Here is a 14,110-nt window from a genome sequence, read left to right on the forward strand (position 1 = left end):
TTCTGTAGGGATGAGATTGTTTAAAAAGAAAACTGAAAGTGCATGTGAAAGAAACTTTACAAGATTAAAAAGTATCATCATAATGATTCAATCTCATGATTGTGTTTCTCTCCCCTCTCCCCCGCTCTCTTTCCTCTTTTCTCTTTCATCTTCTTCCTTCCTTCCTTTCTTCCTTCTTTCCTTCTTTCTTCTTCTCCTTCATTCCCTTCCATACTTTCCTTCTTTCCTTCCTTCCTTATTTCTTTTTCTTTCTCAGCATTATGCTTCTAATGTCACATACAGAGCCCGTATCAATTTTCCAGGTGGGTAGAAAAAGGTTCTTCATACCAAGAAATGATGGATATTGTAGGTGGATAATAAAAATGACGGCAGTTAAAGAAAATCGCCATTCTAAAAAAGATTGTAGTGATTATGTGTTTACTTGTATGCTACCAAATCTCTGTTCACTCTGGTTTTTATTAGTTGCTATTGTGCAGGTATTATTGACCAAACAATGATCATGGAATTATAGGGTATTTAGAAATAATAAGGATATTTGCTAAGGCTTACCCTACCTACCTCTTATAATGAAGAATGAAAAATATGGGAGAAAGTTCTCTGTAAACTATAAACTCCAAAAAATTTTAGCAGTCATTTAAAGTTAGTCACCAATAAGTATTTAAGTATACAGAAATCTAGTATTAAATACTATTAAATATTTCTAACTCCAAGAAGAATTGCTTACATTCCCAACATTGATGATCAGTATGAGGCAGATTTTCTCCACATTATGTTACAAGGCAAAGGTAGAAAAGTTTTTCACCTTTTCACCCTCTGTAAAGATCTGGATAGCATTTGGGATGAGTCGAGCGGTCTTCTCCTTGGTCATAAAGGTTATGTTCTTTAAAGCAATAGAAATCTAAACACACAAAAAAGAATAAAAAATTGCAAAACAAATTTCTCAGAAACATACACAACACAAAATACCAAGTATTACATCAATCTAGTCCAGAATATTCAGGTGAAAAACCTAAAGGAGTTAATAAGCATATGCCCGCATTCTCTGAGATAAACACGGTGAACAGATATTCTTCCCTTCAGCAATTTCCTCCATTAGCTCCTATACCTAATATTAGGATAAAGTGTGAAAAGACTCATGGGTATTTATGTTCCATATTAACACACACACAGACACACAAATACACACAAAAAATTCAGACAGTCTGTCACATAAGACATGCTTTTGGCAGCCAAAAGGAGGTATGTTCAAGCTTTTTTCAACCTGAAATCTCTTTTCCCAAATATATTAAATATATACAAATGGAGCTCAATGTATTAAGAAAAATATATTACACACTTATACTACACATAAATATACTTAGATGTATACAAGTATAGATAAATACATGTAACTTACTTTGAAATCTAAAGTACATTGTTTTCAGAAGGACTGTATACATTTCTATCTCTGCAACTATTTGTATCAGCAAATCAAATGAAAATACATCTTACTGTAGTTTCCCATCTGAAGATGTTGCTATAGAAACATAGCCAGTTTTCTGAAAGGTATAGTCGTCCCTGAAGCAAAATGTCCCTCTGAAGAGCACAAGCATAATCTACATTAAAAAATAATAATAATAAAGAACAGCTTAGTAACAAAAAAATGTGGCAACTTCATAAATCTTATACTACTTGAACACATGGAAAGTCATCACTTTGCTCATTAGTTCATTCATTCATTCATTCATTCACTTACTCCTATATTTTGGGCACCACACACCAGATATTTTGCTAGTCACTAGGGTTACCAGAAATGGACCTTGCCCTCATGGAACGCTGTCTAGAGGGGAAGGCATACAATAAACAAACAGAAAAATAAGTATAATGACCAAAGTGTGGAGAAAGCTGAGAGCATATAGCAAGGGGTATACAGGTATGGGGGAGGGGGCAGGGAGAGTATACATGGAAAAGTTCTCTAGAAAAAGTACTCTATAAACTGAGATCTGAAGATCAACAAAGGGTCAGCAGGAACATGAGGGAACAGCATGTGCAAAGGCCCTGTGGTAGAAAGAAACAACATCTTTGAGCAACTATACAAAGATCTCTTGCTAGAGAAGCTGGAGAAGCTAGCTCATGTAAGGTCTCACAGGCCATGGCAGAGTGTGGATTTTATGAAAAGCCATCGATGAGTTTTAAGTGGGAGGGACATGATCAGATGTATGTTATTAAAGACCACTTTATTCACACTGTGAGTATGGATTCAGATAAATCAGTTGGAAATCCAGGGGGGAACTGATGGTGGCTCAGACCAAAAGATGACAGTACTAGAGAAAGAAGTAGTTAGATTCAGAGATATTTAAGGGGTAGTACTGATGGGGAATTGGTAACTAATTAGATGTTGGATGAGGGTGAGGGAGGGAGCAAGGATGACTCTAAAAATTGTATACATTTTAAGTTTAGTTTCAAGTTTGATCCTCTCTACCTCAGCACTAAAATCCAGCAAAATCAAGAGTGCTCTGGTAAATGCCACTGCCTACAAGCAAGTTAATACCATGCCTCTAAGATTAAGACCTGTCTCTGTGACTAAAGTAAATAGCATTGCTAAATTATTAATAATATAAGATATAAAGAGCTGCTGTGAAGAGATTTAGTTTAATTGACAAATTTTAAAACTATATAAAGTGGTTAGCAATTTTAGGAAAAAGTTATTGAGGTTATGAACCTTAAAATATTTAAATTTGCTCGTGTTAAATTTCTAAGGAAATACTAAAAATAGAACAAAGGAATGCAGTCTTTCACAGTGCTTCCTTCAGCAAAACAAAACTGAGATGCCATCAAACCAAAAAGAAAAAAAAAATCCTAGTAAATAAGCAGATTAAGTTACTCATTCACTAGTATGCATCTCTAAAACAGGGACGGGGCTAAAGGGCACCTTGAAGTATCCTGAAATTTTTATCTAAAGCGCTGAAACACTTTATTAATTCGATGCTTCTCAAACATCAGATCAGAAATACCTGGTAGATTTATTAAAATAAAGATTGCTAGGCCCTTCCCTGAGTTTCTGATTAAATACATCTGGGCTGGGGGGAGAGTCGGCACGTCTAGCAAGGCCCCAGGTGATGCCAATTTTGCTAGTCTGTGGACCACACTTTGAGAACCGCTGCACTATTTTACATTAACTCTATTCAAAGCTATGCTAACATTTTTACTTAAGACTAATTTATATAGATTGACAGATTTTTTTCCAGTGGTTTTTAAAAATAGTCTCCCTAAAACAGGTGTGTTTTACTGTAGTAAACTTATACCTCATGAAAATTGATTTTTTGTAAGATGGCTTCCTAGCAATATGTCCTAGGCAAGAAATGAAAAAAAAAAATTTTTTTTAATTTATTTTTTTTGGCTCTGTTGAGTCTTCATTGCTGCGCGAGGGCATTCTCTAGCTTCAGCGAGCGGGGGCTACTCTTTGTTGCGGTGCGCGGGCTTCTCACTGCGGTGGCTTCTCTTGTTTCGTAGCACGGGCTCTAGGCGTGTGGGCTTCAGTAGTTGCGGCGCGCGCGGGCTTAGTTGCTCCACGGCATGTGGGATCTTCCCGGACCAGGGATCGAACCCGTGTCCCCTGCATTGGCAGGCGATTCTTAACCACTGTGCCACCAGGGAAGTCCCAGAAAAATTTTTTTAAAGAGCAAAGGGATTTTACTTTGTTTTTGCTCCCAATTTCCCTACTGATAAACAAACATGTACAACAATGAGCAGTTCAGAAGGCAATATTCTACCTGACTTGAGTCATATTAACAATATGATTCATCTAGAATTGAATAAGAAAATAATGTTTGTCAAAAATTGTTTTATGGATTTTACAACTTTATCATTGGTTATTGGAAAGTTAGAATAAAATTAAGTAAATTAACCAAGCAACACAGTGAAACAGGAGAGAAGAGGGCACAACGCAACCTTTAAAAGAATGACAGCCCAAGGACACGACATAAACTGATTAGAACCAAATAGGTCCAAGATGGCAGACGAGTCCAACTTCCACTAGACCTTGAGCCTCAGTATACGCTCACTGTAGCACATCAGCAAGCCAAATGACATACCCACAGGCACCATGACAGTTCCAAGGCCGACCGTAAGGGTCAAAAAGTGGGTGGTGGCCCAATTCCTGGAAATCCCCACTCTTTCCCCAAAATAGCTGGAATACTCCTCCCACTCATTAGCCTATGAAATTACCCACCCCTATAAAACCTGACAACCCCATACCCTGGTGCCACTCTTGCCTTCTGAGATCCCAGACTCTGTCTGTGGAGTGTGTTTCTCTCTAAATAAATCCACTTCTTACCTATCACTTTGTCTCTCACTGAATTCTATCTGTGACAAGGCATCAAGAACCTGAGTTTCATTAAGTCCTGAGACCAGGTGTGTGATCTCAGTTAAAAGACCCTGGGTTTGAGTCCCAATCTGAGTTACAGTTTCAACAGGTCACTTTGATGTGTGCATTAACATCAACTTACTAGTTATTACATGATCAATTTCAGCACAATTGAATGGCTCTAACACTTAAAGATTTATTTTAATAACTATAATATAATAAAGGATACCATGGAAATATGCACAAAGTGTTATGGGAATACAGGTGGAGTGAATCAGCACTATATACTTCTGGAGTAAGCTTGCACAATAAGTAGTATACACATATTTAAATGAACAAGATGTACTATTTAATTTTACAGAATTTAGGCATATCTCCATAATGATGTTGAATTAAGAGAATGTGTTTTTAAACAATAATGTCAGGAAATATACATCCCAAAGTATTCTTTTCTAGCAGCAATCACCTTTGGGAGCCCAAGAAAGCTGATATTGCTTAAGAAAGACTCTTTGGAACAACATTTTTAGGATTGATTTCAGATTTAGTACGTAAACAACAAAAGATAACCATTCTCATTTTTTATACTTTACTTTTTTTTTTTGGTTTTTTGTCCCCCCTTTGCTTTTTACCTGAGAAAACTGTAAGGGTAGATACAAACTGAAGAAGAAAAAAAATTAATTTTCCCTGTGAAAAGGGAAAGAGACCGCCCCCCAATCCCTTAGAGCATTTTCTTTAGAAAGCTTATAAATTCTTTCTCTGCACCTGTGAGACGTGAATCTTTTTAAAAGTAAAATAAGGGCTTCCCTGGTGGCGCAGTGATTAAAAATCCGCCTGCCAATTCAGGGGACACGGGTTCAAGCCCTGGTCCGGGAAGATCCCACATGCCGCGGAGCAACTAAGCCCGTGCGCCACAACTACTGAGCCTGCACTCTAGAGCCTGCGAGCCACAACTACTGAGCCCGTGTGCCGCAACTACTGAAGCCCACGCGCCTAGAGCCCGTGCTCTGCAACAAGAGAAGCCACCGCAATGAGAAGCCCGCGCACCACAATGGAGAGTAGGCCCCACTCACCGCAACTAGAGAAAGCCCGCGCACAGCAACAAAGACCCAACGCAGCCAAAAACAAAATAAATAAAAATAAAATTTTTTAAAAAAGTAAAATAAGTCTCTTGCCAGTTTTATAACCCAGGAATGTTTTCTCCAGGACCTGGGAGCCATCTCTTTCACATGTAAACATCAGGGAAGATAAGACCCCATCTCCCAGTTTCTGTGAGTGGGTAGGAGCCTAATTTCGGTGGGTGCCTTGATCCAAGTTGCAAAACTAACTCTTATCTTTAAGAAGTGAGTTTATTTTTCCTTCAGATAAAGCCAATTAGCCAACACAGCCGCCCCAATTACCAGATGAATTTAAGATGAACTGATGTCACATATGGTGCTATCAAGTCCTCTTACTTGAGGACTAGTTATCATTTTTTTTAGTAAATTTATTTATTTGTTTGTTTTTATTTACTGGCTGTGTTGGGTCTGCGTTGCTGCGTGTGGGCTTTCTCTAGTTGCGGTGAACGGGGGTTACTCTTCATTGTGGCACACAGGCTTCTCGTCGTGGCTTCTCTTGTTGCAGAGCACGGGCTCTAGGCACGCAGGCTTCAGTAGTTGTGGCACACAGGCTCAGTAGTTGTGGCTTGCGAGCTTTAGAACGCAGGCTCAGTAGTTGTGGCACACGGGCTTAGTTGCTCCATGGCCTGTGGGATCTTCCCGGGCCAGGGCTCGATCCCGTGTCCCTTGCACTGGCAGGCAGGTTCTTAACCACTGCGCCACCAGGGAAGCCCAGGACTAGTTATCATTTATCTTTAGAACATGTAATGGTTGTACCTGCCTGCCTATATAAAAGGGTGAGATTTCTTTCTGCCTTCACAATGTCTTTTGCAGATTGCCTGTGATGCACGTCACATTCTACTTTAATGTTTATTCAATAATAAAACCAAGTGTTTTCTTTCTCTTTTGCTTTTGTGGAGAGGTTTTCTGGGGTGGTAGGATATTTTGTTTTTAATTATATTTTCCCAACACAACATTTTCCAGCATGAAAATCTGCCTTGTTCACTCATTTAATCAGAGAAGTTAAAAAATGTTTTAAGCAATGACATCACTGAAGAAAGCATTCTCCCAAGGTGAATACATTCAAATCAACAAACATATTTAGCAGTGTAAATATTGTTATTTTAGTACAAAACTAGTACATAGAACTTCCGGTCTAAGTTGACACATGTCTACTTCCCCTCTTGCTCCAAAATTCCTTTGAAATGACAGGGAAGACGTATGAAAGAGATTAAATTCGTAACAATGCTGAGGGGTGGGTATAAAAACTAGAAGTTTTGATAAATTTTAGAAGACAAAAAGTGGATACAAATGTATAAACCACAGTGTAGAGAAAGCCTCAGCTCAAAAAATATATGGGAAGGCTGCAGCAGAGATAACAGCCACTCTTCCCTATGCCACCCCAGAGAGACTTCACACTTAGAATCAGCAGGTACAAAGAGGGATAGCTAGAACAGGGACAGATATCAAATAACTACCTGGTGAACTCCCTATGGTAGAGGTCAGCCACAGTCACCCACATCTTCCAACACAGCGGAGTTGCTATAGCTTTGCAGCCTCATCATCATTTGCTGTTGTCAGTTGTTTTGTTTTTGTTTTTTAATTTAATTTAATTTCTTAATAGTTTTTATTTATTTATTTATTTTTGGCTGCGTCAGGTCTTAGTTGCGGCACGTGGGATCTTTTGTTGAGGCACGCAGGCTCTTCCTTGTGGTGCTCGGGCTTCTCTCTAGTTGTGGCATGCAGGTTTTTCTCTCTCTAGTTGTGGTGCGTGGGCTCCAGGGCACTCGGGCTCTCTCGTTGAGGTGCGTGGGCTCGGTAGTTGTGGTACGTGGGCTTAGTTGCCCCAGTGCATGCGGGATCTTAGTTCCCTGACCAGGGATCGAACCCACGTCCCCTGCATTGGAAGGTGGATTCTTCACCACTGGACCACCAGGGAAGTCCCTGTTTTTAATTTCAGTAAGACTATTAGCTACGTCGTTTATTTAATTGTGCTTTTAATTTGTATTTCCCTATGATAAATGATAGTGTGCAATTTTTAATATGCTTATTTGCTATCCATATATCTCCTTTGGTAAAGCATCTGCCCATTTTTTAATTGGGTTGTTTGTGTTCTTACTGTTAACTTTTAAGAATAGTTTCTATTCTGGATAGAAGTGTTTCTTTAAAAAGAAAAAATCAGATATGTGATTAACAACTGTTTTCTCCCTGTGTCTTATATTTTCACTCTCTAAAAAGTATCTTTTGCAGAGCAAAAAAAGTACAATTTATCAATTCTTTTCTTGTATGAATCATGCTATTGGTATTACATCTAAGAATTCACCATCAAATCCGAGTTCATAGAGATTTCCTCTAGAAAAACCCAGATGTTTTCTTCTAGAAGTGCTACAATTTTACATTTTACATTTAGTTCTATGATCCATTTTGAGGTAATTTCCATAAAAAGTGTAAGGTAGGCATCAAGGTTTGCTTTTCTGCATATGGATGTCTAATTGTTCCAGCACCATTTGTTGAAAAGACTAACTTTTCTCCATTGAATTGCCTTTGCACCTTTGTCAAAAATCAGTTCACAATATTTGTATGAATTTATATCTGGGCTTTTTTCTGTTCCATTTATCTAAATGTCTATCCTTTGGCAAATCTCAGACTTTCTTGATTACTGTAGTTTCATAATAAGTCTTGAAATTGAGTAATGTGTGTCTTCCAGCTTTGTTCTTCTTTTTCAGAATTATTTTGGCTATTCTAATTCCTTCGTTTTTCTGTATAAATTTTAGAATCAGTTTGTCATTTTACTCATCTATGAAAAAGCTTGCTGGGATTTTTCATTGAGATCTTAACAATATTGAGTCTTTCAATCTATAAACATTTATTTAGACTTCTTTTGTCAATGTGTTACAGTGTCAGCATACAGAGCCTGCATATGTGTTAGATTTATACCTAAGTGCTTCATTATTGGGAAGTTCTGATGTAAATGGTATTTTTAAAATTTCAATTCCAATTGTTCTTTGCTAGTACATATAAATATGACTCTTTCTTTTACCTTCAAATGACTTTCAATCCTGAGACCTTACTAAATTCACTCATTAAATCTAGAAGTTTTTTGTAGATTATCTGAGATTTTCTACATGAATAATCATGTCTATTGGCAATAAAGTTAGGTTTTTTTCCTGTTCTTCTAATGTATATGCCTTTTATTTCCTTTTCAAGTCTAATGCACTCATTGTACTTACAACTTCTAGTACAATGTTGAGTAGGAGTAGTGAGAGAGGACATCTTTGCCTAGTTTCTAATTTTAAGTGGAAGGCATTCACTCTCTCATCATTAAGTATGATGTTAGCTGTAGGTTTTTCATAGCTACTTCTAAGGAGACTGAAGTTCTATCCCTAACTTGCTGAGAGATTTCTTATGAATGAATGTTGGATTTTGTCAAACACTTTTTCTGCATCTACTGAGACGATCACATGGTTTTCCATATTTGGTCTGTTAAGATGATAAATTTCATTGATTTTTTTTTTTAAGTGTTTAACCAGCCTTGCATTCCTGGAATGAACCTCACTTGGTCATAATCTATAATCCCTTTTATAAATGCTGGATTTCATTTGCTAATATTTTGTTTCAACTTTTTATTTCTATGTTCATGACAGATATTGGTCTTTTCTTGGAATGTTCCTGTCTGGTTTTGGTATTTTGGTAATACTAAACTCATAAAATGAGTTGGGAAGTGATCCTTCTTATTTTCTGGAATGGATGATACTATTTCTTCTATAAATGGTTGATAGAATTTACCACTGACACTATCTAGACCAAGTTTTCTTTTTATGGAAGGTTCTTAACTACAAATTCAATTTCTTTACTAGGTATAGGACTATTCCAGCTATACGTTTCTTCTTGTGTGATGTTTGGTAGTTTGTATTTTTCAAAGAATTAGTCTATTTTATCTAAATTACTGCATTATGGGCATAGAGTTGTTCATAGTATTTCCTTATTATCCTTTTACTATCCATGGGATCAGTAGTGATGGCCCCTTTTCCATTCCTGATATTGGTAATATGTGTCATCTATCATTTTTCTTGGTCAACCAAGCTCTCAGTCTCTCAATTTTATTCATCTTTTCAGAGAACCAGCTTTTGCTTCATTGTTTTTCGCTATTTTTAATTTCATTAATTTATGCTCTGGTCTTTATCATTTCTTTCCCTTTGTTTGCTTTAGGTTTAATTTCCTCTTCTATTATAGATTTATTAGGTGTAAGCTTAGGTTACCGATTTTACTTCCTTTTTGTTTTTTAATATATTCATTTAACACTATACATTTCCTCTATATACTTACTTTAGATCAATCCCACAAACTGTTATTTTCATTTAGTTCAACTGTATTTCACACTGTTAAATTATTCTGATTCTTACAACTCGTTGCACCCTGAAACACTGTGATACTCCTTTCTTCTGGATCTTCACACATTATTTGACCTTTTCTTCTGAAGTTTTTTACTGGATTTTCTTCTTCTACTGCTGCCATGATTCTTCTGTTAGTGTTCTTTTAACTCTATATGTTATCCGTGGTTGAGCTCATCTATTCTCCTGATTTTAAGTGACATTGATATTCATTTACTCAGTCATTCCTCTATCCATCAACCATCCATTCAATCATTGAGCACCCATTATTATAAGTCGAGTACTGACCTTGGTATCAGAGTTACAATAGCAAATAATATAGATAATGGTTATGTAAATATATGATAGAGAAAAGTGCAAGGCATTTAGGGGAACACAGAGTGGAGGCATCTATCCAGAGGTGATATTTAAAGTAACAGCACTGATCACCAACCATAGTGTTGGATCAGAGTTCTACAGGGACCTTTCTATGTCAGATATAAAACCTTTCATTGCTGGATCACGGGAAGGCCCTGGGAATCCTAGAAGAGAAGCCAGGAGAGCTAAGGTATGAGGAGTCACTTGGGGGGCTAAAGGCAGTGGCTATTTACCAGTCAATGTTTCAGTATTTTAACTACTACTACTGTTACTCTGGTGAGCAGTAGCTGAATACGAGAGCTGTACCAGCCCAGTCAAATTTACAGTAAAGGCATTCCTAAATGAGAAATATACAAATAAAATATATATGTAAATATATATAATATATAAATATATATTTTAAAATATATAGACAAAAGATAGCTAGGTACAGAGGAGGGAAACAGTTCTAGGCAAACTGAAGTAAAAAGGCCTGAAAGCAAAAGGAAATGACTTATCTAAAGAAGGTTGCCTTCAGAAGGCTAGAGACTGAAGGGACCTTGATGAAGGATGAGGGATGAGAGGATATTTAACATATATCAAAGGCCACGTAAGTCAGGCAGTCAAGCTTTATTCTAAGCTCATTGGAATACTATCCATGAAGGGTTTTAATCTGATCAGATCTGCATCTTAGAAAAACCACTATAACTACAGTATTGAATAGATTGAAGGCACGTTAAGAATAGGGGAGAGACAAGTTAGAAGGTTACTGTGGTGTACACTAAATCTTTATTTCCAGATAATATTTATATTATATATACACACATATATATGTATATATATATATATTTTTTTTAGTTGTCTTGGCAGCTCAACCTCAACATGCCCAAAATTAAAATACTTGCCTTCCTCCAACATGTTATGTCTTCCTTTGTACCACTTCTGTACCTTGTTAAAACTGTTCATATCACCCTGAATCATAGTGATTTGTTTATATGTGCTTGCTCTCCCACCACACTCCAAGTTCTTCAGAAACAGCATGGTGTGTGGCACATACTGAGTACTAATAAATATTTATTGAACTAGCCTATAAAGTATAATATTGTGGATTTGAAATGACAATGAGTTGTTTTTTAAGATAAAAGTTTAAATTAAATTTAAGATTCTCTGTTTCAGAAGACAGTGATCCAATATGTGGTTAAATCTAAGAACTTAAAGCGATTTGTACAGAATGATACCAATTAGATATTTTAATTTGTATAGATATGTGTGTCATTGACATTATTTCCAGATAGTACAATTATAGGTGGCTTTAGATTTCTACTTTGTAAATGCCTGTATTTTCCAAATTTTATACAATGAACAAGTTTATTATAGCAGTGAGGAAAAACACAAAAAATGTAAATTTTTAAAAGCAAATATACATACTGAAAGATATCTACAAAATATTAAGCAAAATTACATATAGGTGGTAGGATCACCAATGATTTTCAATTTTTTCTTTACACATTTCTGTATGGCTTTAATGCTTTATAGTGAGTATATATCACTGTATTATCAGATTAATTTCTTTCAAGAAAGCAATGATGAGTATAAAATATTTTATAAAGGTTTCCATGAAAAGTATTTGATTTCAAGTGACAAAACTGGCAAGACACATTTGCAACAACATGTGAAAAATATCTAATTTTTTTAAACATCTAACAAGCTATTACAAGAAAAAGACAAATAACTGCTAGAAAAATGGGCAAAGTTTATGAAAAGAAAGGTTCACAGAAAAATACAAATGATTTATAGATGTTCAACCTCCCTCATAATTAAAGAAATGCATATTTAAATACAATTTCTATCTACCAAATTTTGCTAAAGCAAAGTTCCTGAGGTGTGGCACAACAGATACTTACATACACTGTTGATGAGAATGAATATTGGTGTAGCCTTTTTGGAGGATAACTTGGCAACAGTATAAACCTTTTAAATACCTTTTAGTCACAATTCCACTTCAAGGAATTTAACCTACAATACATGTGGCACATACGTGCCAAAACAAATGAACATGAAGGCTCAATGTAGCATTAGTGGTAATAGCAAAAGACAGGAAGCAATCAAAATGTCCATCAGTAGGGGATTCATTAAACAAATTATGGTACAAAATTCACTCAATTGACTGCTAGGCAGCCATTAAAAGAATGAAGTGGATCCATAAGTAGTGCTAATAGAGCTCTAAACAAGACTGAAAACAGTAAGCACAGTGTGCTCCCATTTAAGTTCTCTTAGGAATATATTCCTCTTGATATACATACAGAAAATTTCTGGAAATATACATAAGAAATTGCTAAAAGTGGTTATCACCCAGGAAGAAGGTCAGAGTGGTCTTGGGTGAAATGATCTTTCACTTTTTTACCATACACTCTATTATCGTGAGACTATATTACATTCCAATCTTTTTAAAAATTGTTTTGATTCATTTCTTTGATATTTAAAGAACTAAACTGAACTCTCTAGAAATTCAGTTACATTGAATTGAATATTAACCAACAGCACCAGAAATCTGAGAAATTCCTATGAATAAATGGTTTAAATGAAATATGTACTAAAACTAAAGCCAACTTCAGTATTTTGATGGTAAAGAATCTATATTATACTTATAGCAAAAATAAAGCACTTTTGTAAGTACTATGACTAAATTTTTCCTCTTAAGGCCTATTTCAAAAAAGATCTACCTGAAAGACTATATGAATAATGATAAAGCCCTAAAAGTTTTTATAAAATTGCTCTATAATCTGCTAAGGAGCACATTTTTCTGAGGAACAGTAATATATACCGAACATCAAATTTAAATTTTCCCTACAAAACCATATGAAACAAGCACCAGAAGAAACTGACAAATCATTTCCTCTTAGGTCTATTTTTTAGCGAGTATAACTGACCCTTGAATAACATGGGTTTTAACTGTGTGGGTGGACTTAAATGCAGATTTTTTTTAATAGTAAATACTACAGTACTACAAGATCTGTGGTTGGTTGAATCTATGGATGCAGAACCACAGACACAGAGGGACAGCGGATATGAAGGGCTGACTATAAGTTATACGTGGATTTTTGACTCTGCAGAGTCAGCGCTCCTAACTCCTTCAATGTTCAAGGGTCAATTGTACTTAATACTGCAGAAATCACTCCTCCCTGAATTACAACTTAGTTTTACATTGTTTAATTACAGATGATAAGATGCTGCTTATCTCGAAAAATAGTTTCTATGTAGCATAAAGGCTTAAATTTTCTACAAATATTGTCACTCATCAGCTCTACTTTGATGAGGTAGTAAAAGGGTTTTTTGTAACCTCCTGGTTTTTTACCTGCTATCAGCTTCTCTGTTTCAGGTAGATGTGTGAACTGTCTTTTATACTCCTCATTCCTGTCTTTATAGGCAGAACTTGAAATCTGCAACAATAAAAAAATTAATTCTCTGTTTAATTATAATCATCATTAAATGAACTGTAGTATCTCAGAAAATAAAATTAAAATGGACTTTAAAACCATATACTTTTTATGCAATATTTTTGTATGTCTTTATATGAAAAACCACATAAACATTTCAAAAAACACCAAAAGGAAGCAAAGGATGCTTCCAGGATGATGAAGTGAGGACTTTGGCAAATCCTCTCTGCAAAGTCAAATATATAGTTGGGAAAAAAAACACAAAAAACAACTGTCAAAAACAATCATCTCAAATGATTGGAAATTGACTAAAGGCATACAATAAATGGAGAAATATTTTCTCAGGAAAATCTACTGAACCTGGGTATGAGCATCAGAAGTCTGTGGCACTCATTCCTGGGCCTGCTCCCATTACTCTTCCTCCCCCGCAAGTTAAGTCAGTGTAGTACTTCTACAAAGGTGGAACAGGCCATGAAAACTAGCAGCGATGCTGACTGAGCAGGACTC

The 14,110-nt window shown here is 35.9% G+C and overlaps 1 protein-coding gene across 3 annotated transcripts in view; it reads right to left on the bottom strand.

Annotated features, from left to right (window-relative positions):
* The window catches only part of GRAMD1C (GRAM domain containing 1C), a 94,794-nt gene that overhangs the window by 57,593 nt on the left and 23,091 nt on the right, over nt 1-14,110 (bottom strand). For 2 of the 3 annotated variants that reach the window (XM_082460187.1, XM_082460186.1), the window contains exons 2-4: nt 13,522-13,606; nt 1,492-1,595; nt 803-898 (exon numbers count right to left, since the gene is read on the bottom strand). In XM_082460187.1, the coding sequence (XP_082316313.1) occupies nt 803-898; nt 1,492-1,595; nt 13,522-13,606 (285 nt within the window). Of the gene's footprint in view, nt 1-802; nt 12,183-13,521; nt 13,607-14,110 lie in introns of those variants that run through there. The other variant, XM_082460188.1, reaches the window with a different exon arrangement.

The sequence above is a fragment of the Balaenoptera physalus genome, assembly GCF_965194825.1.
Source record: "Balaenoptera physalus genome assembly, chromosome: 4".
Lineage (NCBI taxonomy): Eukaryota > Metazoa > Chordata > Mammalia > Artiodactyla > Balaenopteridae > Balaenoptera > Balaenoptera physalus.